The sequence below is a fragment of the Aedes aegypti genome, chromosome 3 (genome assembly GCF_002204515.2).
Source record: "Aedes aegypti strain LVP_AGWG chromosome 3, AaegL5.0 Primary Assembly, whole genome shotgun sequence".
Lineage (NCBI taxonomy): Eukaryota > Metazoa > Arthropoda > Insecta > Diptera > Culicidae > Aedes > Aedes aegypti.
Window position 1 is genome coordinate 226,989,015 of NC_035109.1, and position 24,136 is coordinate 227,013,150.

A 24,136-nucleotide genomic window follows, 5' to 3' on the forward strand; every position below is an offset into this window, starting at 1 on the left:
TAATCTGATAAAAGTACAAGGTTGAATACCTGAAAATTTCGTGGGCAAATCACAAAGTCCCTAATGAAATCTTTGGAAGAATTGGATGTTTTTTTGTAGGATTAGATTTTTACTGGATTAGACAAAGAATGAATATTTTCCTTGGTAAAAATTGAAAATTACTATGATTTGATGTGAGGCGATGTGAGACGAATTAACAAACAAATTAAAATAATACAAATCTATATAAACTACGGAAATGTGTGAAATTTGCGATGATTGCTTCTGTAAAATAAGTATTCCTCGTGAAGTATTCCTAATTTTAAATCAAGGTGTCAAAATCTTAACATTTTCGTAAAAATATCCAAGATTTTCACATGGTTTCTTCAGCAAAGTTGTTTGCTGGATTATTTTTAGCAATACATTACATAACTGCAACAGCTTTCAATAGGGTAAATGATTTAAATCGTGATGTAAATAATGGTCGATTTTTACAAATTTGTCATGATTTTGACGCGATGAAAAAGTTGAAGTCTGTCTCAAATTCCGAACATGAATCATTTCAAAGGTAACAATTGATATTTTCTCAACTTTCAAATGAAGAGGACTTGAATCATAGAATAATTGATCATCCTAGAAAGAAATTTGAGAGGTTTTCTTGAAAAATTGCTATAAAAAATCGAGTGTTCGTAACCCTGAATTTTACTAATAATTTGGTGATGATAACTAAGAAAAAGATTTATTTTCAAACGCGAGTCTAAACCGTAAAAACGCATTATTGTTTAACATGTGGCCCGCGTCATGCTCAGAAAACATCATTGAGGCCCGCACAATCATTTAGGCTGAGGATTACTGTCTTAGAGTCTTGCAGTAGCTCCTGGTGTTTCTCATGATGTTAAAAAGAAATATCTTGGGAAAATTCTGCAGGAGCTTTTAGATGAATTCTCGCAGATATGCTTAGCAGTGTTCTGCAAATTTTGTTTATAGTTGTTCTTGAAGGACTCATTTATGGCATATCTGGTGGACTCTTTTAAGTATTTTGTAGATCTGTTCTAAGTATAATTCCTAATCGAATTCTTGCATCAATGCTGAAAGCATGTTTGAACGGGTGATGGAATTTTAGGAATTAACTTAGAAAAATATCGATACGCAAACTGTTAGTGAGATATATGAGAAACCGAATTTAGTATTCTCGCTGAAACCAGGCCGCCATCGGGGATGGTCCTTTCGGTTTTCTCAAATTGATGGACCCCTCGTACGCCAGCTTGTTTAGCATATTGTTTAGATGCGAAAAAGCCCATTTTGTGATAATTCATAGATAAATATTTCTTCGCATGATATGTGTCATATTTCCCTTGGAACACATAGCAAACTTAATGGCATCATATAGAGGAAAGATATAGCTTTCATTTGAAGTTGAAAAAATATGACGGCCATTTTAAATTTGACCGCCATCTCGAATTTTGTCAGTTGTTTTTTCACCATTAGCGCACCGCAAATCATCAGCAGAAAGCTGAAAAAACAGAGTAAGGTAGGCTACAAAAACTAGGTAAGCCATGGTATTTACCCTATGAAATGAACGATTCTAAATCATGTATATACACATGCAAAAATAGTCAATGGACAAAGTAAGCAATTCATAGCTGTAGCGATGTTCTAGAGTAAGTATTCAATAAAAATCAGGTTCTGTGTTTCACTTGGAAAGTAACGTAAAAAAAAAGAATGGGCCAAATAGTTAACTAGACTTGCTACATATTATATGGCTCATTTGGTAGTGGACATTCTTCATATTCAGTATTATACTTAATAATGATTATTATAATAATGATCAGAATGTGGGGGATGTTAAAGATGGTCGGCTTCGCGCTGAACTTTGAGCTAATCCAAAGCAGATAGATTTCAAACTGCACAGTTATCAAATTCCAAGTTCAATTGCAATGTTTAAAAATTCAAGTACTTCACCAACCAGAATTTGAATTGAACTGAATGTTAGATACAAACGAAAACACCGCCAGTATACCTTGTATATGATCACAAATCCAAATCAAAACAATAATGATCAATAAAATAAACATACAATTGAAGGAGCAAATGCATAATCAAATAGTAATTTTTAAAACGGCTCACTCGCCACCCTCGTGAACAATTTATTCTTGTCACACGACGCACAACAGTCGGAACGGTGTCGAACAATTTTATCGCTCATCTACGCGTAAAATTCCCAAGTTGGAAACATATACTTCGCCCTGTCAATATTGCTATGAGAATAATACAAAAGAGCAGAATTATTTTAATTTCCATTCGACGCCAGCACCACGAGGGAACACCAGAAAAAAAAGAGTGATGTGAATAGCACAGGGATAATAACTGGCATGAATTAAATCAAATACACTCAGAGTCCCTCATCAAAGAAAAATGAATTTTTAAAAGGCTTGGGATATTAAAATAAATACTTAAGTCGCAAGTCTCTGGTGTAATTTCTTTCACATTTTTATATCGAGTTGCACAAGATTAAAAAATGAGTATCCAGTTCATTATATAACTTGTACTTTTTTTCAGAAACATCGGAAACACAAACCCCATAATCGGCAGCATGCATCCAGCGATGTGGAAGATGAGTCAGGGGAATGTTCAAGCAAGGAAATTTCACTTCCTGCGCCCCCAGAGGAAAACAATAATAAACCATACATCGTGCGATATTCCGATGTTTGGGGTCGGTATGTAGCCAGCCGTGCCGACTATGCATTATGTTCGATTAATTCATATCTCATCGATACAGGTATTTGGTGGCGGCTCGCAATCTGAAAGCAGGGGAAAAAATCATCCAGGTCGAACCCTTAGCAATGGGCCCCTGGGCAGCCAGTGATCCTGTGTGTCTCGGATGCTACAAACGATTTGCAAAAGGTTCCAAAATTATTAGGTAAGTACCTTTAGCGCGGAAATCATCCTCTTTCTGCTAGTGGCGATTATTTGGATGTTTATTCATTAACGTGTTTAGAAACGATGAACTTGTGGTTTTACGGTTGTTATCATAAATTATGCCAGAGTTATTAATTTTATTTTTTATAAAATTTGAAACAACTCCAAAGCAGGTAGTTAGTATGGGACAAAGACGCAAATTTAAAGCAATGAAATTTTTATGTCACGCGATTGAACCACGAACATAGGTACAAAACAGAAGAAGCTAACAGGAATAAAATGTATAGCTCAACTGCAACTGAATTGATATAATACATATACCTAACTACTCAGAGAAAAATATGTTCAATTATCAATTTGTTATAAACTGAAGACTACAGTAGAAATAAAGCAAATTCATGTGTTGTTACAGTATCATGTAAAAAGGTAGAATGTTGAACGATCGTGTAAATTTCAATGGATCATTAAAATAACCAAAACGGCCGCTATGGAAAGCATAGATTGCGCCATCGTAGCCTTATGTGTTTGACAGAACAGCAATGCTGTCACAATGTTAAATTCCATATACAGTGGCGCCTTTGTTTTGATGCGGTGAGCACTGACAAAAACTACATTCAATGATCCATTGAATTCGATTGAAAAATTAAGGATTGGTCGTTGAAATATTTATTTATTTCGAAGCTCCAAATATGTGTGTAACATCATCAACACTACAAGTAGCGCATCCCTTGCTACATCTTCCATGCAACACTTTGCGATTTACTCGCAAGGCACATTGAAACAAGCAGCCTGAACACAAAATGTATTCACTTGCATTAACTCTATTGAACTATTCAAATATGGAACTATGAAGTATTCAAATCTAGAATGTATTGTTTTATGACCTATATAAGGGAAAATCCCAAACCAAATAAATTAGTTTTCATCTCGAATTAGAACACGCTGTTTTACTCGTTAGAATCCGTTAAGTCGTCCCATAAAGGTATTGAAAAAAACATAAATTTTCAACACTTTTGTAGCCCTGTATTCTACGATAGTGGCGCTACTTTAAGCTTCAACTCAATATTATGATTCCGTAATGTCACAAGCGTTCCAAGGTAAACTTTTTTTTAACACTTTGAAAGACATCCGCATTAAGATCGCAGCAGGCTGTGCAGGCGGGTGGATGTGTTTTGTATTTGCTGTCACGTTTTATATCGGTTCCTTATTGTTTCCAGTTCGGCCGGTGAAAGTGTCAAAACGGCGGGTGGTATTATGTCACCCGGAAAGTGTTTCGATGAAATGTGTCGTATTGCGAGAAGAAAGCATTGATTTATCAAAAAAATTTATTTCGATTCCGTGTCATTTACGAGTTCGACCGGTGACCGGACATTTTTTTCTCTTCCGTTTTATTTTGGTTTGTGGAGAATGTTCCGGGATGGCCGGAGACGCAGGGTGATTTTAGAGTCTCTGAGAGAATTTTTTTTCTAGATTTACGCGATTGGATGGTATGAGCTTGAGCTTGATTGGCCGCCCGTGGATGCACTCCAGTATCGCCAGATCAGCTGCACTTACACAAGGAACCAACCGAATGACTGCTTGGGACTAACAGGCATCCTCAGTGTATAAGTGCTGGTGATCTTCTATTTTTAGGCAACAATGGCACCTGCCACGTCAGAATGCAGACCAATGAGGGGAAGGGGGAGGAATTGATGATGCATTGAACTGACTCCCACGTAGACCGTATATTCCACTGCATCCACGTCAGTTCATGCGGGAGTGTATGGATTGGGGGAAAGGCATGGCAGAGAGGTTTGCTTTTGTGGTTAGCAGACTGCCTATGTATCAGGCGTAAGAAAGGCGTGCGCGTGGAAGTAGGAAGCGTTAGGGAAACGGTTTCTTGTCCGTCTCAGGTTCTAGCGTTGAACGAATAGTTTGAGTGTGATATATTTAGAATGGAAGATAGAAGCAAGTGAGAGATATACAACTACTAAGTACGAGGAAAGGGACGGGCCTGGGATTGAACCCATGACCTTCTGCATATGAAGCAGAAGCGGTAGCCATCAGACCACCAACCCCGTCTTCTAGATTTACGCGATTGGATGGTATGTGGTGAAAAGTGTTTTTGTTTTTACGCAGAACTGTTTTGTTGGATATTTTTTAGGAATTTTGTGTCATGTTTACCTCGTTTTTGTTTTCTTCGTGGATTCTCGGTTCGGGATGTATTATGTACTGTGGTGTTTTTTCGATTTTTCGTGCGGTGTGTGCATTTTGATGTGCAGGTTAAGTTAAGGCTTACGCTATTGTTCATTATTAAAGGAGCGACAGATTGCAGAGGAGTTTCGAAAAACGAATATGGTTAGATTGTTGTGATCAGCAGCGCATGGTCACAATTTGTAGATATTAACCATTTGTCGGCCAGAACGTCTACCAAACGTACCCTATGGCACTTCCCTTTCCATCAGTATTCCACAACATCCCGTAACACCTATGAGAGGTCGTAGAGTTCTCTGTTGAATCAATGTTGAACAGTACATTTTAAAATGCACTTCTTTGTTTTAATTACCATCAACGAATGGATGACGAGTGTGCAAGTTATACTTCTGGAATTTATCTAAGATTATTCGTAAGTGAACATGTGGTCCGCTGTTGATCAGCCCTCATGCAAACCAGCCAATAGGGCGATATTCAAAACTGAAAAGGCAATAGATGGCTCTTTTTCAGCGGTAGTAAAAACGAAAGCCAACCGCAAAAACACATCAGCACAGGAACGACAACAGAATAATATAGACCGAAACAATCGGCATAAGCCAACGCGACGAAAACGGATTAACGATTGGAAACTCTGTACGTGGAACTGTAAATCCCTCAACTTCATCGAAAGCTCCCGCATACTCCCCAATGCATTGAAGGACCGCAAGTTCGACACGTAGCGCTGCAGGAGATTTGTTGGAAAAGATCAATGGTGCGAACGTTTAGAGGTAACCATACCATCTATCAGAGCTGCGGCAATACACACGAGCTGGGAACAGCTTTCATCGTGATGGGCGATATGCAAAAGCGCGAGATCGGGTCGGGTGCAGGCCGATCAATGTAAGAATTTGCAGGTTGAGGATCAAGGGCCTTCGGCATTAGCATAATCAACGTACACAGCCCACGCAGCTTGAATGTGAATACGATAGCTGCCCAAGCCACGAAATCAAGCTCATCATAGGAGATTTAAACGCTCAGGAGGGCAGACCGAAAGTTCAGCGCCCACCGACTGACGAGCGGGAACGGCCTACGACTGATTGTTTTCGCCGCCTCCAAGAATATTGCCATTCATAGCACCTATTTCCAACATAGCCTTCCATACCGATACACCTGGAGATCACCAAAGTAAACAGAACCGCAAATCGACCACGTTCTGATTGATGGACGACACTTCTCCATCATAACTGAACCTATTGTGGCACTAACATCGACTCCGACGGTAATGGTAAAACTGCGCCCAAAACTCTCCGTCGGTACCGACGCCCGCCTCGGTATGACCTTGAGCGACTGAAGCAGACGAATATTGCTACAGCATACGCCCAGCATCTCGAACAAACGTTGCCGTAAGAGGATTCGCTCGTCGAAACTCTCGAGGACTGCTGGAGTACAATACAACAGCCATCAACGTCGCAGGCAAGAACATTGTTGGATACGTTGAACGGAGCCGACGGAATGATTGGTTCGATGAGGAGTGTAGAATTATTCTAGAGAAGAACGCAGCACGGACAGTAATGCTGCAGGATGGTATTCAACAGAGCAAACTATCGAGCGATCCCTATGCTAAATGCCGCCTACAAAGTATTATCCCAGATCATTTTCCGTCGTCTATCATCAATATTAAATAAGTTCGTGGGAAGTTATCAAGCCGGTTCCGGGGACGGCCGCTCGACGACGGACCAGATTTTTCCAGTACGGCAAATCCTTCAAAAATATCGAGAATATCAGGTCCCTACGCATCACCTGTTCATTAATTTTGAAGCGCCATACGACAGTATTGACAACATAGAATTATGGACAATAATAGACGAGAGCAGCAGAAGGATTTCAGGCGAACACTTCAGTTCGTTCGAATCCCGCCGGGGACTCTGACAAGGTGGTGGGCTTTCGTGTCTGCTGTTCAACATTGCGCTAGCGGGTATCATGCGGAAAGCCGGGTTTAACAGCCGGCACGATTCTTACTAGGTCCAGTCAGTTTGTTTGCTTTGCTGATGACATGGATATAATCGGAAGAACATTTGAATAGGTGGTACAAAAGTTCACCCGCCTAAAACGCGGAGCAACGAGATTCGGACTGGTGGTGAATGCTTCGAAAACAAATTATATGCTGGTGGGTGGTAGAGATGGTCGGGTTTCGGGTTTTCAAACCCGAAACCCGACCCGAACCCGAACCCGACGGGTTCGGGTCGGGTTCGGGTTTGAAAATTTAAATTTTTTCGGGTTCGGGTTCGGGTCGGGTTTGAAGGCTACAAAATTATCGGGTACGGGTCGGGTTCGGGCTTGAAAAAAGTCGGGTTTAGTTGGGTTTGGGTCGGGTTTGGTGAGAATGGTGAACAGAGTAACAACCTAAAAGCTTCCCTATGCATCAGAAACGATGAATTTAAAATCTTTTCAAACTCGGGTTCTACTCGGGTTTTTCTTAGAAAACTTTTTCGGGTTTCGGGTCGGGTTCGGGTTTGAACAGCGAAAATTTTTCGGGTTCGGGTCGGGTTCGGGTTTGCTTTTCAATTACAGTCTCGGGTTCGGGTCGGGTCCGGGTTTAAAGAAATAAAATAAGTCGGGTACGGGTCGGGTTCGGGTTTGAAAAATGTGAAACCCGACCATCTCTAGTGGGTGGAGCCGAACGCGACAGGGCTCATCCAGGAACCAGTGTTACGATTGACGGGGATACCTTCGAGGTGGCAAATGAATTCATTTACCTCGGACGCATCATCTGTGGATGTCGTGCCTATTATGGGCTCCAGAAGAGCTTGCGGTCAATGAAGATTCCTTCCCGCACCAAATGTACCATGTACAGAACGAGGAGTGGACTGAGTGGACAATGCTCGAATCATGAAACGTGGACGACGCTCGAAGTGGACCGGCAAGCGGCGAGTGTGGGTCGCAGCCGAGAATGGAGGGAGGCAGCTGCGAACCGAATTGTATAGAAGCGTGCATGGTGACGTCACGAAAAATTATCCTTCTCTGTCCCTCTTTCATCACGCTCAATTGAATGTTCTGCTCTTTGACATTCACTGCTGGAATTGTAGATATTTTTTTGTATGAAGTTTCGAGGTTATGTCAGGGTTCATTCACAAATTTCATAACGCAAAAAATGATTATTTTCGACACCCACCCACCCCCGTGTAACACGTTTTGTATGAATATTTTATAAATTTTGTATAAGCCGTAACATCACGAGGACACCCACCCACCCCCTTCAGCGTTATGAAATTTTGAATGGGCCCTCAGGCGTGCAACGATCTATGGTATGGAATTGTTTTTGCGGTTACATTGTAGTTATTGTTTAAATACCAATAAATGAATGAATGAATGACTTAAAAAACGAAATAAGTTAAATTTTGAAACTGTCCTGTCAAAAAAAAAAAACATTTAAGAGTCTCTTGCGCACAATCAAAGTAAGAAATATCTTTACAAAAAGCTTCGCGGACCCTTTGGTACATCGCCACGATCCTCGAGGGGTCCGCGGACAACCGGTTGGAAAACCCTGGGCTATAGTAATGCCTGTTATTTTTGTCGTAAAAGTAAAATAAATGGTTTTTACAACCAGACTGAGAAAGCCACCCGAAAAGGGCACTATAATTAAGAATATGTTTCAGCATTTTCGAGCTCAATTTCAAAGATGATCAGACAATAGGCAATTTCACTACGACTGATAGAAAAATATGATTTAAAATTAATTTGCATGTTTGGTTTGCTTTAGTGATGTTTCTGTGTTCTCGAGGCAGCTAATAATTTTTTTTTGTTTTCTGTTTCAGATGTTCCGGCTGCGGGTGGCGTATTTGTTCTCATACTTGTAGTGGCTTAACTGCCAATGGAGCTCACAAAAGGCTGGAATGCAATCCTCTCAAAGAGCATAACGTGGTGAATCTTCTTGAAACAAGCTCTACCGAACAGATAAAGCTGATGTATGAAGCTATTTTTGCCCTCCGCTGTCTGCTTCTGAAAAAGACTGACCCGGAAAGATATGCCACGCTGCTGGAAATGGAGTCGCTCAATGAACTGCGGCAGAAAATTTCTTCGCTCTGGAAACGCAATCAAGAAATGATTGTCGGTCGGATTCGCGACGAGTGGAGATTCGACGAATTTTCCGAAGGCGAGATTCATACGGTGTGTGGTATAATTGAGGTCAATTCGTTTCAGATTGGGCAGGACGATGTCTATGCACGGGCACTGTACCCGGAAGCATTCTATATCATGCACGACTGCACCCCAAACACCACCCACACCGACGATCCAAAAACTCACGTTCTATCGATAAGGCTGACCAATGACCTGAAGGCAGGCGATCCAATTACACTTTCCTATTCATACACACTGCAAGGAACGCTTAAGCGAAGGCAACATTTGTTCGAGAGCAAGTTTTTCTGGTGCCAATGTAAACGTTGCTCCGACCCAACAGAGTTTGGCACAAATTGCAGCACTATTAAATGCACAAAATGCCCCAAAGGCTACATTCTTACCACGAATCCTTTGGATCAAGACGCGGATTGGAAATGCAAATCTTGCTCACATACCATGCCAGCGAAAATCATTGTGCAACTTCTGGACAGACTTTTCAAAGAACTAGATGCTATCGATGGAAACAGTATCGATTTGTACGAACAGTTCAACGTAAAGTATCAGAACATCTTACATCACAATCATTATCTGTTTCTGTCGACAAAACATTCCCTTTGTCAACTCTATGGTAAAATATCTGGTTATCTGATATCGGAAATGAGTCTGCAACAAATTAAACAGAAAGAAAAAATCTGCCGTGACTTACTGTCGGTAGTAGACGTATACGAACCAGGCCTAAGCCGCCTCAGGGGTGTCATCATGTACGAGTTGCATGCGCCTATCATGGTCCAAATTAAATATCAATCAGAAGCTGGCCAAATCAATGCTAATCAATTAAGGCGGATGCTCACCGAAGTGATACATTTACTCAAACATAGTTCCCAGATTCTGTCTTTTGAGCCACCTGGTTCACAGGAGTACGAAATGGCCGTGGCTGCACGTGAAGCTTTACAAAATATGCAAGCGTAGCATCAGACTAGATCATTCATAGTATGAAATTTTTATTTAGAAAATTACATGTTTAAAAAATGTGATAACTTTTGGAATAAAACTCATCTAGAATCATACAGAATAAAATAAAAATGCATTGTTTCATTATGGTCTGCATTAGTTGTTTTATTTTTTACATTTAGTAAGGGGTATAGGCGGCCTTAGCCGAGTGGATAGAGTCCGCGGTTACAAAGCATAGTCATGCTGAAGGTGTCTGGGTTCGATTCCCGATTGGTCATGGATCTTTTCTTAATAAAAAATTCCTTGACTTCCCTGGGTATAGAGTTTCAACGTACCGTAATCCGGGGTAACATTGATCAGCGGGGTAACATTGATCGGGATGACTCATCTTGTTAAACGTTCAAATAAAGATTTATTGATGAAGCATTTTCGAACCATGAATGGTGCCCAGTCTTGGCAACTGTGACCACTATTTACAACAGTTCATCGATTCTGCCATTCAACCAAAACACAAAGCAGCAGCAGCATCAATACCATCAGGCGTTGCGCTGCCAACGGTTCACACACTGCTTGACTGTTTTTGTCTCTCCACTATGACCGTTTTCGGGCAGCCATTCCAAGGTGAATGATTGAAAAAAGTGTTAAATCATTCAATCGCTAATATTTCGCTAGTGTTTCCAACTAATTGAAATCTATTAGCTCTAACAGAAAGAGCACAATCATTCCGTTGCGATACATATAAACAAGTTCAATTTCATGCTACCTTTATCGAGCAAAAATGCAAAACCCCGAAAACCGCAAAAATCGTGTCACCACTGTGCTCGAGTCATTTCGCATTCGGGGTTGAAAACGTTAGGAAGAAGAAGATTACAGTTTTGAAGAGCCGTGACATTTTTTGGTTTTGAACGGTCATGGTTTGCTTTGGATTTTGATGGTCGTGTAGAAAGATGTAAATGTAGAGGCGGTAAATGTTTGCTCCAGTACTTTTCCCATCACTGATGGTGCCTCTCTTTCGTATATTCATAAGCTAATGATAATTATGGTTTTTGCCAAAATTGCGTTTAGTTCATGCGCAAATTTGTCAACTTTTTGAAACAATGATTTCTATCATTTTCACTGACACTACCGAAAATTCATGTCTCACATGAGTTCTGCAGACGATGTGATCAAGGAAAATGCGGGTGTTACTAAAAATGGCATCGCCGAAAACGATTCCGTTGTCAAATCTTTCATAAGTTTATTCATTTAGGCAACATTAACTAAATACTATTACGAATGTAGAATTTCCTGAGGAAATTGCCTACTTTTAGGCGTATTGCGCGGTTCAAGGTGTTTTTAATTTTGAAATAACTCAAAAATTAAATGACTTGTAAGAGTTTGGTCTTCATATTCGGCTTCAGGGGCCCTGATTTTAGTAAGTAACGACATTTCCAATATTAGCGAACGTTGTTTACTTGGGTGATCAATGTTACCCCATATCAGCTGAATCAAAAAATCACTTAAAACATTTATTTAAACATGTTTAAATCTTTCGAAAAACAAAATAAAGTAGATAGCTAGGAGCGGTGGGTGCCAGTACTTGTTTTAAAAGTTTGAAACTTGTAACATTTGTATAGTGAAATGAAAAATTTAAGAAAAACTAAAAAAAATGATCAATGTTACCCCGGATTACGGTACTTGTCACACGATATAGGAATGCGAAAATGACAATTTAGGCAAAGAAAGCTCTTTGTTAATAACTGTGGAAGTGCTCATTGAACACTAAGCAGAGAAGCAGGACGGTGAGGACGTAGTGCCAAGAAGAAGAAGAAGAAGAAGTACGTTGTCTGTGTCTTGGAGTCATATTTTTTTCGTATGGTATTTACTGCCGTGAATCGCAACTCAGTTCCATCTGTAAAAAGTAGGCATCGACAAAATTGGCTATAAAGTTTCCAAACTCGTTTTCCATACAAATATTCAAAAAATTCCAGAGCATTGAAACATGTTCAAATCTTAATAAAACTTCCACAATTTGCTTTTCACTACTATATATTTCCGTGAAAAATATAAATATACTCAAAACACGGTTCTTTTTTGTGTTACACGATGCGGAAATCTGTAGTGGGACTGATATGCGGTTACTTTTCATTATGGGACAATTTGATTTGCTATTTTTTTCCTAATTTTTCCGAACAAATCAAATTAACTTATTAGTGCAGCTGAAAGAGCATTGGAACATATGTTGAAAACTGAACTCAACTTAATTTTGACGAAAATGCAGATGGGACTGACTTGCGATTCACGGCAGTTTAGTTGGAGCTGCCTGACAGCTTTGCTTGTCAAGGCTGAACCCTCGATCTGGCTTTTGCCAAGTGTCCCCTCTACCAGGACCAATAGGCTTTTTCTTGTGACAGGCCCGTCTATGCATTTGTTTACATCGGTGGAGGACCGGTGCATACACGAGGCTGTCATTTTCATAGAAGAACTGTCAAAGAGCTTCCCGATCAGCTGTTTTGGAACGTCATGTGAATAGGCCTATACTCAGACGGATTAGGCAATGCACAATGGTCCGAAGGCGGCCAAAACCAGGGTGGGTGTACGGCTGTCAACTACAAACAAAGCTCGCCTAACAATCATCTTTCGGGCGGGCCGTCCCAAACAGCATCATCTCTCACGCGGGTCGACCCAAACAGCACAGGTCGAACGCGGGCCATGCCAGACAGCGAATGCTGATGCATTTCAACACTCAAACAGCGGGATGCCTAGCAGAGTTGTGAGCCAAACGAATACACCCACAAAACATGAACGGTAGGTGAACCTCGTTGCGTATACCCCCCCTGGCCAAAACCTCAAAAATCAAAGTTGTTTTATCCGAACAGTAATATTTTTCCCGACTTCCTTAACACTTCTGGAGTTCAAATCCAAAGTTTGAAGCAGATTAATTGGATTTCGAATTCGATACAGCTCCTTGAGTGGACCGTGGACATGATTTTTCAATAAAATTAGTATTTGCGATTCATCTTTCACAAGCTATTTATGAATTTAAAGAGAGCTCAAGCCGCAATGCACAGTGGTTCGATCTAGAACAAATGTCGGCCAAAACCTCAAACTCTCTTCAAAATAGCTGAAATCATATAGTTGACAAATTGTATGCCATATTAAACTATTACGGCCCAGATAGCCGTAGCGGTAAACGCGCAGCTATTCAGCATGACCAAGCTGAGGGTCGTGGGTTCGAATCCCACTGGTCGAGGATCTTTTCGTAAAGGAAATTTTCTCGATTTCCAGAGCATAGAGTATCTTCGTACCTGCCATATACACATGCAAAAATGGTCAATCGGCAAAGAAAGCTCTCAGTTAATAACTGTGGAAGTGCTCATAAGAACACTAATCTGAGAAGCAGGCTTTGTCCCAGTTGGGACGTAACGCCAGAAAGAAGAAGAGAAGAAGGACTTTTATTTTCATTTTTTTTTTGTTTTGGAATTTTCAGGTTTGCACAATACATTATCAACTTTTTCAATCTTCCACACAAAATGATCAACTTTGGCAGGCTAATTCTCAGTTATTTATAGACGGATTGAAATGAAATGTTCACAGCATACCAGGCATTACTTGAATTTCAATATTTATTTTTGAGTAAATTTCCCATGCACAACTCCAATAATAAAAACAACTAGACAAAAGTGCAATGTTTGACAAAAAATATAAACTATTGACCCAAAGATATGGAAGCTCTACACAAAAACCCATCATGAGTAAATATGTTCAACTCGTCTAAATGTCCACGTTATTTATTTAATACGACAAATTTTCAAATTTGTTAAATAAATCACTACGATGAACTCGTGATTGGAAAAATCATTCAAAACTATATGCTAATGTGATGTCTGAAAAAAAATATGAAAATATCTTGCACATTTGTCCATAAATATCTCAGATCTAACCCTGCCTTGATGCAAGTATCATCCATTCAATCAGTTTCAGCATGATTGTCATATCTATAGCTTCATATTTGCTTTCATATTGTTTTAACAGCTATAGACTTGAAGAATGAATATTCCAATTTGTTTTTTTTTTTTATCTGCAGGCTGCATGTCGGAGGAAATAGTTTCGTTCAACCATCTTAATAAGCCGAGATAATTTGTGTTAGTTTATTAAATAAACTTTATTTAGTGACAGCTCAAATTTGATTTCAACACACTTAAATTATTTCACCGACCTCAGTAAAATTTTTCGCCGAGAACCCAACAGCTGAGAGCTCGGTAAATTTTAACGCCGAATCTCGGTACTTATTTTACCGAGATTTCGGCAATCCGAATTTTTTGCCGAGATCTCGGCGAACGTCACCGAGATTTGGTAAACGTTTACCGAGATCTCGGTAAAAGTTTTACCGAGAATCGTCAAATTATTACCGAGATATCAGCTGTTGGGTTCTCGGCGAAACCGTTTAAGTGTGAAGGCAGTTCAATATCCTAATAATATCAAATAAAGGTATGGACAATATTTAATTAGGGTATTACACCAAAATATTGTATACAAAAGGACCCAAAGAGTCCTAACGGTAAACGCGCAGCTATTCAGCTAGTGCTAGACCAACCTGAGAATCGTGGATTCGAATCCCACCAGTCGAGGGTATTTTAATAAAGTAAATTTTCTCGACTTGTCAGAGAATAAAGTATCATCGTACCTGCCACACGATATACACATACAAAAATGGTCAATCGACAAAGAAAGTCCTCAGGTAATAACTGCGGAAGTGCTCATAAGAACACCTGCCTGCTTAGAAGCAGGCTTTGTCCCAGTTGGGACGTAACGCCAGAAAGAAGAAGAAGAAGAAGAAGATTGGAGCGAGTTTTTCGTTCCTTCTCGGGATGCTATTCATGGCTACTGCGATTGCAATGCACGTAGTAGCGTATCACTGCATTATTATTATTTAATTAGAATTGCACTCAGTACACCTTCAAACGCGTTGAAAGTGGTCTATCGCAAGTTTTTGCAAAATAATTTGTACCCTACTTGAAAGCTCTTGTTTTTAGCTGTCGAATAAACTTATTCTCATCGCGGGCATTCGCGGGCTACTAATGTCTTAGAGTACTTTTATAAAAAAATAATACGTTTTTTTAACAATTTTAACTTTAATTCACATTGTATCAATATAAAGAAAATTTTTATTTAACTCAGGTGTACTTTATGTATATACAAACAACTTGTACATTTTTAATTTGAACATCTTGTCACCCTAGAAACGTGTTTTTGAAAAGTACCGTAATTCGGGGTGTAGTTGATCAGTGGGGAAAAGTTGATCATTCCCGTACCCACACAAGAGAGCTATGATCCGATTTCAATCATCACAATTTGTGTAGTGCCACATTACCTGATATCTGCTCTTGATTGAAGTATGTTTGAAGTTCGTTTTTATATGCAAGATAATTATACCATGTAAAAACAGTTTTTCTATGAAATGTTTGATGAACTGTTGAAGGGTTCTTCTCCAAACAATCGACTATTGCCAAAGCTATATAAAATCACCATTCAAATAAGCTGTTTCATACATTCCAGGTATATTCTTTGAACTCAGTTTTGAACTTGCGTTGACGATAAAATTTCATTTTCTGAGAAATAACAGGTTCTTTTTGTGAGCGAGTTTTTAATTCAAAGGAAAATTGCATACCTTTAGGCGTTTAACCCTCTAATACCCAACCCCGCCTTTAGACGGGGTACACTTTGGAATTTTGTGTATATTTTCATAGCTCGGAAATTAAAATGATTTAATTTTTGGCCTAAACCTTGACTCATAACACGCATATGAGAAAATTTTTTTTATGATTTTTGAAACTTTTTTGTATTATTGAAAAATTGTATTCTCATATAACCTACAAATGCCTGGGATTCATTTAACGTGTATTATAAAAAATCAATCCTTTTATATTTTTCTACGATCAACCTATCACAGAAGAAGAGCCTGATGGTATTGAAATGATTTCAAATCTGCTTTTCCGTTAGTTACACGGAAAATAAAAAATGTTCCAGAAAAAAATAAAAAATTCATATTTTCAAATTTTTATTATTGTCAAAAATCAGTAACCAGAAGCCCGCATAGAAAAAAACAATTTGCCTTAGTTTCCAAACAATAAGCTGCATGTAATTGAAACGGTTAAAATATCACAAACTGTTGCATTTATGTCGAACATTTTGACACCTCAAACTCTAAACAATAAATAACGTTTTATTAAAGCCATTGCAAATTGTTACAATTTAGTATTTTGTAGTTATATTGTTGAATGATATGAAGTTGAAAGTCGTGAGAAACAGTAACAACATAAATCTACCTTCTGTGGAATGGATTTTGTTTCTTTTTGTGCAACACAAACACATGAATATTTAACTATAAACTACACGGTTAAATATTTTCATTCTAAATAGCTTATTTGTTATACTAAAACCATATTGGGTCTATTCACCCCTTGTAATGCATTTATGCCTTTTATACTTTGCTAGTATAATCATTATTTATTTCAACTGATGCATATCCGACAAATATTATTTGCTATGATTAGAAGCTCGGTATTTCCAATAATGCATGAACATAATTTATATTGGTAAACAAAATCATAACAATGAGACTAGGACACAAAAGAAACAATTTGATGAAACTTTTTATTTTTCTTGATAAACAATCATATTTTCGTGCGCTGCTGTTCTTCTGTCGTTGTAGGTTTGCCTACGTGATTGAAATCACGGGACTCAGAAAGCTGAGGCTTTGGCTGCCTTAGATCTAAATCCACAAACTTGATGAAAAAACATTAGTTGGATTGGAGGGCATTCCTTTAAGGATTCCGATTTTCAATCTGCAGATCATGCTGTCTAGCTGCGATTTAGATACAATACCGGGAACGATTCGTTTTTTGGTCTGCTACTTGATTTTTACTGCTGCTGGCCAAAAAGATTTTGAACGATCGATCAAGCGTGGATTTGGTTGATGCCATTTATTGGTTCCGTGGCGCTAGAAAAGATGGAAAAGTTCGTCAAGGTTTGGCACTGGAATAAAATAATTAATCAACTTACCGTTCCTCATGTCCATAAAAAAATAGTTCTACCTAATAAATACCGCCAAATGAAAATTCGCAAACACGTTTACTAGAGAGCCATCACACTTGTTGCTCATGTTGAGGTTTAATAAAAATGAAGTCCCAAGAGTAACATCAGCAGCCAAAAAGCACGAGAAATATTTTTATTTAAAAATGCATGGTAAAGTATAAAATAATTGACAACAAGTATACTAAGTAAGCTTTTGAATAAATATGTTTCATATATATCAAGGATGTGATAAAAGACACACTAATTAGTATTTTCTTTTCTATCCGTGTACTTTTAAGCAACAGTTTGGCAAACAGTTGAAGCGATACACGCTAGAAAATTTACACCGTGATAAAACTCACAGTATATTATATAGAAGTTCCGTATTTTGTAGAAAAAAAAAATAGATTTCTCCTCACCATTGATAACAATATTGAAAGAAGCGCTGCTATTTTGTTTTTTATTGAAGATGTAAAATCCTTAAAAAAAAACAAAAAAAAAAACTACTGTGTAAAATTTTTATCATACACTTTGTTGAATTTTCCATGCGTGTTTGTTTTCACGTTGTCTGAAAAATAGAAAAATAAAAAACGTCGCGAGTTTGTTATTTCTGCTCCTGCTAGTTTATAGTCGTTTTTTCATTGAAATGAAAAACATATCATGTTATTAGAACCGGATCCGGAAGTAATGGTAAGTAATCTGATCCCAAGTTTGATCCCTTGAATCATCATGTAATGTGCATCTGTTTGTTTCTCTCCAGAAAACAGCTGCCGTTTTTGCTTCGGTCGGATCGATGATAAGCGGAAGAAGCGGGACGGAATGATGATGATGCCGCGCAGCTCGGATTGCACCTTATCAAACCAGTGTCCCGAGCTCCTACATTAAAATGCTAGGGGCCCATTCACAAATTTCATAACGCTTTAGGGGGTGGGTGGGTGTCCAGCCGTTGTTACGGCTCATACAAAATTTGTAAAGTATCAATACAAAAAGCGTCACGAGGGGGTGGGTGGGTGTCCAAAATTGCCAATTCAAGCGTTATGAAATATATGAACAAGCCCTAGTAATTTAATGATTAATAATAATAGTTTAAGTTCTACAATTCTAGTTGATCATTTTCAATAGCGAATAATGAAACAAGTAGTGCGTGTGGGCTGAACTCATTTCAAACAAAAAAATTGTTTATAAAGTGATAATAAGTTATTCGTGATCAATCTTGATTCCATAGGTTTTAATTAAAACTAAGTTTTTCCACACTTATATACTTGTTTTATTGCCTCTTCTAAGAAATATCCCCGTTCTTTTTTTAATGGTATAAATGTAATAGAACAGTTCAGCATACGTTTAAAATACCATAAAGTACCATAAGCCAACAATTACACATACATTATTTGATTTCAATAAATAATTATGGTTTAATAATTTCTCAACTGTTTGCCCAACATTAAATTTGGCAAAAATGGATGGTTTACCCACCCTTTGGCAAACCATCCACGACAAATTTTGTTCGAGAAAATCGTCGTTTTTGAATGGTTACATAACTTAACCGCCTATTCCCCACATTGTTATTTGTCCATTTACCATTTACCGAACTGTAAAGTCGTTTGCGGTAGTGTCGGTTTATTGTTATTTTGGATGTTACAGGAAACGGGTTAGATATTGTCGTTAGTGGTTGTGGATAGTTTGGTAAATTGTACCAGTACGGTTCTGGTTTATGCGGGGAGGCTTCAAGAAAAAATTTAAAAGGATAGGAATGTTCAAAAATAATAATAATAAAAATCAAAAACCAAAATTCATAAATTTGCGAAGAAAAATAAATCATTGCCCAAACCGTGTTTAGAATGATTTTAGATCGAAAACAAAAATTTGGGTATTAGAGGGTTAATGTGGTGTATTCTGTTATTCACAACTTTTAGCTCTAAATTTGACCGATTTATCATTAAGTTGTAACATTTTTTAGACTTGATTCAGATTCAGTGACCCCAAATCTTTTGATTAGCATATCGCTTTATTTTACGAAACCTATCGCAGTTATTGATCAACTTTACCCCGGAATCAAAAACTCCACTTTTTGATTTCTAAAAAATATTTTTAATATTATGATAACATTTCGTCAAAATTATGTTTGTATAATTCGATAAACATTCAACCAGTATAGGTTTTAAAAATATTTGGATGATAATACATGGATCCTACTGGGAATTATAGAACAAAATGTCACAGAAAAAACAATCAAATTCACCCCATTTTACGGTACCCGCCTTGCTTCTGAGAAAAGTAAGCATTGTGAAAATCAGCAACTACCAACAGAATTTGTTTGAAATAGTAGTGTAGTAGTGCTATTACTAATACTATCTAGTCAAACTGCCCAAGTCGCGACGCTTGGAGATTGAGAAAAACTGGTTTGATATATAGTAGCGCTCAAAAGTAATTTGGAAAACAGTTTTAAATAAATATTTTCTTTGGTTTTGGTTTCCAGTTTCATATAGGCTAAATTATATTACTTTTGCTGTTGAAAAACAAGTTAACTATAGAAAATTTGAAAAAAGTGTTTGATTGGATTGATGAAGCTCGTTACTGTCGAGTTAGGGTGCAATATATTTTATAATATATTGAACTGAAATTTCGTTTTTTTTTTTGGAGGATTGTTTTTTTTTTTAATTATTTGTTGTTAGGAAGTAGATTTCGATGAAAATGATCAAGAAAATATTTTAATTTGAAATGAATCATCGTTAATATCAGAGTCTATGAATGGAGAGTTGCGCGAAGAGGCTTCTTTGAATGGTTGTTCTTCTTCGTCTTCGAAAATAGCCCCTATCTGCTTTCCAGGTCTGCTCGATAGGTAGACGGTTTGACAGTTCGATAGGTAGATTTGGTTTCACTCTTCGCGCAACTCTCCATTCATAGACTGTGGTTAATATTATCCAATTTCAAATCCTTTTAGCAAACAGTGGCCAGATACATAAAAGATTACACTTGATATATATGGAATATTTAGAAAATTTTAGCGATTCAAATTATTATATTAAAACAATTTTCTCTATTAATATTGAAGGCACGGAATAAATATCTTGTTTTGAATTTAATATTTGCCGAGAAGAGCATATTTGATTTTCTTGAAGAAATAAAGCCCCAACAGAAAATATGGATAAAACTAAAACGGCTGACTTTATGTCATGTTAACAAATGGCAAAACAATGTACTCCAAGTAGTTAAAGCATTGAGTTTTAATCAATTAATTTTTTTAGACGAATATAATATAATATTCACATAATTATTTAAAGCTTCAAAACATCTGTTTGATTGCATTTATCAAGAAAATCTTGAGTTTCATAGATATTTTTTCAATCTTGCCATATGAATGTTTTGAAGCCTAATCATAATTTTATATCCCAAGTTTATAAGTCAAAAAAAAGAAGTTTGATAAAAAATAATCACAGACAAACAGACGTCACACTCTCATTGCTGTCCATCGCACAACTTTTTAACGATCGATTCGAATATCTGGTAGGTGGACCACCCGCAGCGCTTGCGTCGTTTTTGGTCTATCGGCCAACTACAGTGTTTTTAGCATTGGGCGTACATGTTTTCGCGACTATGTTTTTGATCGCGATTTGTTCTAAGTGTTACGTCTGTTTCTCTGTGAAATAATTGTATGCAATTTTTTTCAGCGCCTTTTTTTTACGGACTTGATTCAAAATGTTACGTCCACTAGCTAGGACCCCTCCCTTCCCCTCGTCACACTTCGTCACAAATTCGTGAAGACCCCCTCGCCTCTAAAAAGCTACGTCATTTATGGACGACCCCTTATGTAATTTACACTCAGAAATAAAAATAGTCACAGAATTACTAAAGTTAATGCATTAATGACTATTTTCTATCTGCCTCTCTTTCATTCGGCTGTGATTTTTTACACTGTCATTTCGACTGGGTTTAAGCTTAGCGATGTTTCAACCCAGGTGAATTGGGTCCAAAAATTTTAAATGAAATCTTATTTTTATTCAATAACACGAAAGAGCACCTTACTGCAACTACTTTAGCAATTTTTACCGCCCAAATAACGGCTATATCATGTTTAAACTTTAATTTAAAAATTGGGTCCATAAATGAACCTTGACACTTAAGGCCCAAACGCAATGATAGCGGAACGGCAACGGAAAGCGGTACCGATTCGCCAGCATGAACTATAATATGCTTGTCGCCTCAGTGTTACTTCACTTTCATTCGTTGTCAGTTCAGTCGAGATTGTGTGAATCATGCTGGCAAACCGGTTCCGCTTTCCGTTGCCGTTCCGCTATCATTGCGTTTGGGCCTTTAAGATCATGTTTGACTTTCGCTTAGTCTAAAAAAACACCACAGGAGTTTTAGTTTTAACACTGGGGTTGCTCCTATCTGACATTTCGGAAGGGACACGGAAAACAAAATACACTCAAAATTTGAGTTAAAACCAAGGGATGTGACAAAATCTAAAATAAACATAGAAAATGTTTTTTGTACTTAAACTACCGGAAAACATTAAGTAAACATGGGTTCTTGGCCAAAACTTAAGCGTTTGGCACTAAAATTGGGACAGGGCTTTAGGACCCTATAGGCAAATTTAATGCGCCACCAGCATAGAGGTCGCTAGGTAAGAAGGAGAGAAATGTCATTGAAAATGTTTGTTTACGTCCAAAATTAAATTTTTCGACCCAAAAATTAGCTCATAATCAATTAATTATTAAACTATTTTCCATTGGCATAATCATTTTGACCCTTTATTCTTGCGATACGCATGATTTCACAACAAATTTAACCACAAACAAAGAATCCGGATGTTTATAACCTATGTAGCCAAACACCAATTTTCCAATTTTATCCCACAAATCGTACATGAACACTGACCGGATCTGTACATTTTGGAAGGAAAAAAAGTTTATCATGTTTTTCAATGCTCTCTGATCGTCTACAACACAACTATTTCGAGAAAAAGTGTAATATGTGTGCTCCTTCCTATTGCGTAGTATGCACCTGAAACGTAATGCGCTCAAGTAAAATTTCTCTTTTTTACCAAAGTAATTTTGACAGCCGATACAGTATGAGCAAAGTGTCACTTTTACTTGCGGAATAATTGAGCGGCACATTTTTCCGTACGGAAAAGTGACAGCTCCATTTGATTTGTACAGCAGGCGTTACCGACGTTATGAAATCAACTCTGCTTCTCAGCAGCGTACAGCTCAAGTAATTTCGGTAGCGGAATCATTCCTTGACCGTTTCTTGTCCCATCTTTTTGCACAGTACTTATGATCAGCGTACCGGCCATATGCTGCACACGGAGCGTTCTCAACCTAACCTCTTTTATGACGGTTCTCCTACTAGCCACCAGATGTCGAAGTGATCGTTCAGCTTTGAAAATATTAGCCTATTGACAAATAGGAATAAAATTCCCTGCAGGATGAAAGAATGGCAGATAGAAAATAGTCATAAATAACTAAAATTTAGTCATTCTGTGACTACCCGTGTTTCTTAAGGCTCAAACGCAATGATAGCGGAACGGCAACGGAATGCGGAACCGGTTCGCCAGCATGAACCACACTATCTCGACTGACCCATCAACGAATGAAAGTGAATCAACACCAAGTCGACAAGCATGTTGTAGTTCATGCTGGCGAACCGGTTCCGCATTCCGTTGCCGTTCCGCTATCATTGCGTTTGGGCCTTTAGGCTGTGAACCGTTTCACCAATTCGTTTAACTATTAGTTAAAATTTGACATTTCGATAGTTATTTTCCCCTCGAATGGTTAAATTGAACTTCGCGGTCGACCCATTTGAGCTTTGACAGTCGAGTAGTTATTGTGCACTGCAAGATAAATCCACGTAAGGCGATTATCTGAAAATGTCGATATACCGTCGCAGTGATAATGAAAATCACAAAATGTTTCAGATTTAGCAAATTTGAAACATTTGCGTCCTTGAAGAACGAAAAAATCCAAGCCTACTTGAATTTTGACGTTGCGTTTGAATTGCGCGCATATCTTCTGCGCGTTATCGCCGCCGCTGGATGTGGATTTAATATAAGCGCCGTAATATTTCAGAACAAAGTTGACAGATGGTTAGTTATTCTCAAATTCACGGGAGCAGAAAATAACTTTCGAACTGTCAAGTTTAACCATGCTCCAGAGCAGGGTTATTTCTAACCTGAGGGGAAATAACTAACGATCTGTCAAATTTTAACTAAAAGTTAAACGAATAGGGGCCCATTCACAAATTTCATAACGCTGGAGGGGGTGGGTGGGTGTCCTAACGATGTTACGGTCCATACAAAAACCGAATGATAGTCATACAAAAAGCGTGGTGTCCGGAATGGCCAATTTCAGCGTTATGAAATAAATGAAATGGTTCACAGCTGAGACGAGACTCGCGAAGACGGTCTTCTTTTTCTGTGATTTCTGAGTTTTTTTTTCTTATTCCACTTTGTGTTTATACCAATTATGCGCATGCTGTTCAAATCCTCACATGAACCTCTCAGCAAAAAATGATTGAGTTTGCATCACATCGAATCATAAATAGCCGTTTGAGTGAAATGTCATGCCAGCAAACGTAGCAGACATTAGAAATAATTAATCTTCTGCTTAGATTTATCAGCAACTTTGGAAAAAACAAACTGCTCCGCCGACTGAGGTTTTTAATAACAATTTACTTTGAACACAATACTTTTCACTTTTTCAGCCATAAAAACGGTGGGCTGCATTTGACGTTTCGTGAGAGGGGAATCTGGGCTGCATATGACGTTGATATTTTTCCTCTTCGCGAGTCTCTCTCAGGTTCACAGCCTTAGTGTAGTTTAGTCGCGCACCGGTTGCTTTTCTGTAATTTTGCGTGCACTATAATTTTTCAGTGTGTGAATGCATTAGGGTTTTAGTACAAATTTTGACGTTTTTATAATCATCGATGACAGTTGATGACT

The 24,136-nt window shown here is 38.1% G+C and overlaps 1 protein-coding gene across 1 annotated transcript in view; it reads left to right on the top strand.

Moving 5' to 3' along the window:
- The window catches only part of LOC5572993 (protein msta), a 37,919-nt gene extending 27,625 nt beyond the window's left edge, over nucleotides 1–10,294 (top strand). The window contains exons 3-5 of the mRNA XM_021850934.1: nucleotides 2,539–2,696; nucleotides 2,759–2,899; nucleotides 8,886–10,294. Of these exons, the coding sequence (XP_021706626.1) occupies nucleotides 2,539–2,696; nucleotides 2,759–2,899; nucleotides 8,886–10,158 (1,572 nt within the window). The 3' untranslated portion in view covers nucleotides 10,159–10,294. The remainder of the gene's footprint in view (nucleotides 1–2,538; nucleotides 2,697–2,758; nucleotides 2,900–8,885) is intronic.
- Nucleotides 10,295–24,136: the final 13,842 nt, after the last annotated feature.